At 36.5% G+C, this 3,602-nt stretch overlaps 1 protein-coding gene across 1 annotated transcript; it reads left to right on the top strand.

The window, feature by feature from the left end:
• Positions 1-2,366: 2,366 nt before the first annotated feature.
• LOC125194596 lies at positions 2,367-3,319 on the top strand. The gene has a single exon (XM_048092851.1). The coding sequence runs from the start codon at positions 2,367-2,369 to the stop codon at positions 3,042-3,044; it is 678 nt and encodes a 225-aa protein (XP_047948808.1). The 3' UTR covers positions 3,045-3,319.
• Positions 3,320-3,602: the final 283 nt, after the last annotated feature.

Raw genomic sequence — 3,602 nt, 5'->3', positions numbered from 1 at the left:
TTGACATCACGCGAAAATGACATAAATACCCCCTTGTTGACATAAACTAGACACTGTTGACATTGAGCCAAAATTATGAATGAGTGGCTGAGATTGCATCTCAATTCTCAATTAGGCCCAAAAATCTCAACCTAACAGGACCCTATGTCTATTATATGATTATCTATCTAAAATTAAATTGTTGGATTACTTTAATTGGAGGGAGTGGCTATAACTTATCATCATGAAATTATCCATTTGTGATTAAGTTGCGAGTTTCAATTTCATGAACAAAACGTACATATTTAAATAGGTCTTTAAAATTTTGTGATCAGAGACGTTACATTTTTGTTTCGTATTGAATCTTTTTAGTGTTGAAATTTAGTTGTAACTACAGAGGATAATTTAGTGGACTAATGCCCTTCTTGGAAGTGCAGAATTTCACATGCATGGCATGAAACTTAGCATATTATCATAAGCATTCTATGTTAGAACTTATAATCATCACTAGCTATACAAAAGGTTCAAATTCAATCTCTCGTCTCTGGTACTATATTTATACACCAACTACCAAGGTTAAAACTCTGTCTCTCTCTCATTAATCCATGTCAAATCATCACCTGCTTGTTAAGAAAGATACCAATTACCCATAAATGAGATGTTTGCTTTCATTATATATACTTCTAGCAACAGTTTTATGCAGCTTATTATGTCATTGAAGATTCTTTAAAGATAGTAGTAATAGGCAATAAAGTGATACACTTTTATACTCCATTTAATCGAGAAAATGGAAAGAGTAATACCAAGATAGAATATCTCTGTCTTTTTTTCTTTGGTCCCTTTTTTTATTCACTAAATGTCAATCGCAATGCCCCTTAATTCTACATGTTCCTTGCCATGTTCAAGCTAGTCGATCGAAATATTTCAATTTCAAATTATTGATTCAAACACAATAACTTATTGCACGGATACATAGAACGCAATTGGTTGAACTCCATACATATACTAATCAATGAATTAGAGGTACAAAACCCAAAGGGAAAATTTATTAATTCATATACAATATTATGTACGCATGCCTTTATAAATTGAATCGTGACACTGACACCTAGGGATGCCCAAGGTTTTCGGTTCAGACTGTTAACCGCGGAACCGTAATGTTATGGTTCCGAACCGGAACCGTGAGATTTAAATCGAACCGAAACCGTCACTTTTAGAACCGTAATTCGGTTCAGGTTCTAAAATTTCGAAACCGAAACCGCCGGTTCCAGGTGGTTCCAAACCGGAACAGCGAAAAACCGCCGGAAAACCATGAAATCGAGCCGAAACTGCCAAAAACCGCCGAAAAACTGGGGGTTCCGAACCGTAACCGCAACTGTAACCGCCGGTTTTGGAACCGGAACTGTAATCGCGTAACACCCGCGCGGTTCGGTTCCAGTTCAACAATTTCCAAAATAGGAACCGGCGGTTTCGGAACTGTGGGCATCTCTACTGACACCTGTCGCTCAGTCTTCATATCCGTTGAGTGTTGTTAAGTGCATAAATTTTAAAAATCATAGTAATATACAATTTGTAATATTAATACAAAATAATAAATTAAAAATCAATATAATTTCAAGAACTGTATTCATTATAAAAAGAATTTCATGATTCATTCCTAATATAGTCTAGAGTATGTTAAATAACTATAAACAAATCGGGCACCCAATGCCCGGTCCACATCCCTCAAATTTATGTTTAATGCGTAAGTTTATAAAAGAGTAGTAAATAAATACTTAAATTATAAAAATAGGGTAAAAGAAGGGAATGAAAACCAACACCCTAGAAGATGAGTCAATATCCAAAGGTAGCTTAGTTAATAAAACAATTCACGTCCAATAAATACTCAGATTCAAAGTTTGAATTGTCTTATCCAAATGTGAGATGTGTCTTTTAAGTTGTAATTCAAATAAAACTATCCACGTCCAATAAATATATTCATGATGGTCACGCACACACACCAAACTAAATTGACAATATAGTGGTATCAATATGTAGCTATACAATGGTCAATTGACTTAAAGATAAACGATACATGAATATGCGTACGTAGTGCTATCAAATGTTAGTAGGAGTATTATTTTATATTAAAAAGACTAATAAAAAAAAGATGGCACAATATTTTTCCTTTTTAGTTACGTGGGTAAATGATCTACATTGAGAATCCTCCACGTAATTAAATGAAACATGTTAATAAAACACGTTTGCACGAATATCCTTGTAAACTTACTTATTACTCCAAACACACAGCACCAAAATAGAGCAAAGGTTAATGAAACACCACATCTCCGTTGTTTATAAACTCATGCACACCACACAACTCTTACACACATCATCTAAATTTTGAGATGGTCTTCGCGGAGCCCCTCCTTTTTCTCTATGACTCCGACGAGACGGGATCCAGTGCCCGATTATCCTTCTCGTCGGAGTTTCTCGACGAGAGCAACTTTATCACCATATTCCCCAACCCAAAGGCAGAGAGGGAGGAGGCAAGGCGAGCCCGGGCCGCGGTTGACTTCGAGTTCCTCTCAGGAAACCTAACCGGCATCATCGCCGCTGACGAGCTCTTCAGTGAAGGAAAGTTGCTCCCTTTCCAGCAAATCCACCTCGCCGAGAAGCTCGACAGAATTAGCCTGAAACCAGAAGAAGAAGCTAGAAAGAAGGATCAGGAGAGAAGGATGAGCTGGTTCGTGGACGACGATCCGTCTCCAAGGCCTCCCAAATGCACTGTTTTGTGGAAGGAGCTACTCAAGCTGAAGAAGCCACGCCCTTCCACACTGTCTACGCCTAATTCATCATCTTCTAGTATTTCTTCTTCTTCCTCCTCTTTCCGAACTTCTTCAGTTGTTGAAGTTCGGGAAGAGGTGGTGAAGGAGAGTGGGGAAAGTAGTAAGAGAGTGAAGAAAGGGAAGGAGAGGACGCGGTCGTTTAGTATACGGATTAGGCCGGTTTTGAATGTGCCTATCTGCACGCAGGCGAAGAACGCCGCTCTGCCGCCATTGTTTTCCTCAAGGAAAGGTAGATGAGAGAGAGAGAGAGACTATTAATTAATAAGAACGCGCAGTTTGTATTTTTTTTGGTTACATTGATTAATTTCATGTTATTCTTTTCATTGTAATACTCCTTGATGATTTGAATTTGTGACTGAATCTGCTTGTTTTTTTGGTTTAATAAGTTTGGATGTGCAGAAACATGTTCCATGTAACCTGGATAACCTATTGTTTTCTGGGGCCAAACATAGCAATTGCCTATTAGTACTACATAAAGAGTGATGAAGCATGATTAATTTCTGGTTCGATTATTGGATTTTTATTGTTCTCTACTGTATTTTATTTTATTCTTGTGAAATAAACCTTTAGATCTAAACAACGCAAACTGCTTTTGCGATTATGTTTTAACTTTTAAAGCAGGTAGCATGAAATTCTTATGACTACAAATCTATATGCGTCTAAGAACGTATTACGAAGATAAGTAGTGTGTAATTTTTAGATATTCTTTTTTCCAGTTTTAAGATTCTTATCTAGCACAGCAGTGTAATTCATTAAATAATTTTTTATTATACTTTATTTAAATAAATGTATTAT

This window comes from Salvia hispanica, chromosome 6 (assembly GCF_023119035.1).
Source record: "Salvia hispanica cultivar TCC Black 2014 chromosome 6, UniMelb_Shisp_WGS_1.0, whole genome shotgun sequence".
In the NCBI taxonomy this organism is placed as follows: Eukaryota; Viridiplantae; Streptophyta; class Magnoliopsida; order Lamiales; family Lamiaceae; genus Salvia; species Salvia hispanica.
The sequence above is the reverse complement of the archived record's forward strand: the minus strand, read 5'-3'. Positions and strand labels throughout refer to the sequence as shown.

Coding starts and splice junctions, on each gene's coding strand:
- LOC125194596 (XM_048092851.1), top strand. CDS start 2,367: ATGGTCTTCGCGGAGCCCCTCCTTTTTCTCTATGACTCCGACGAGACG.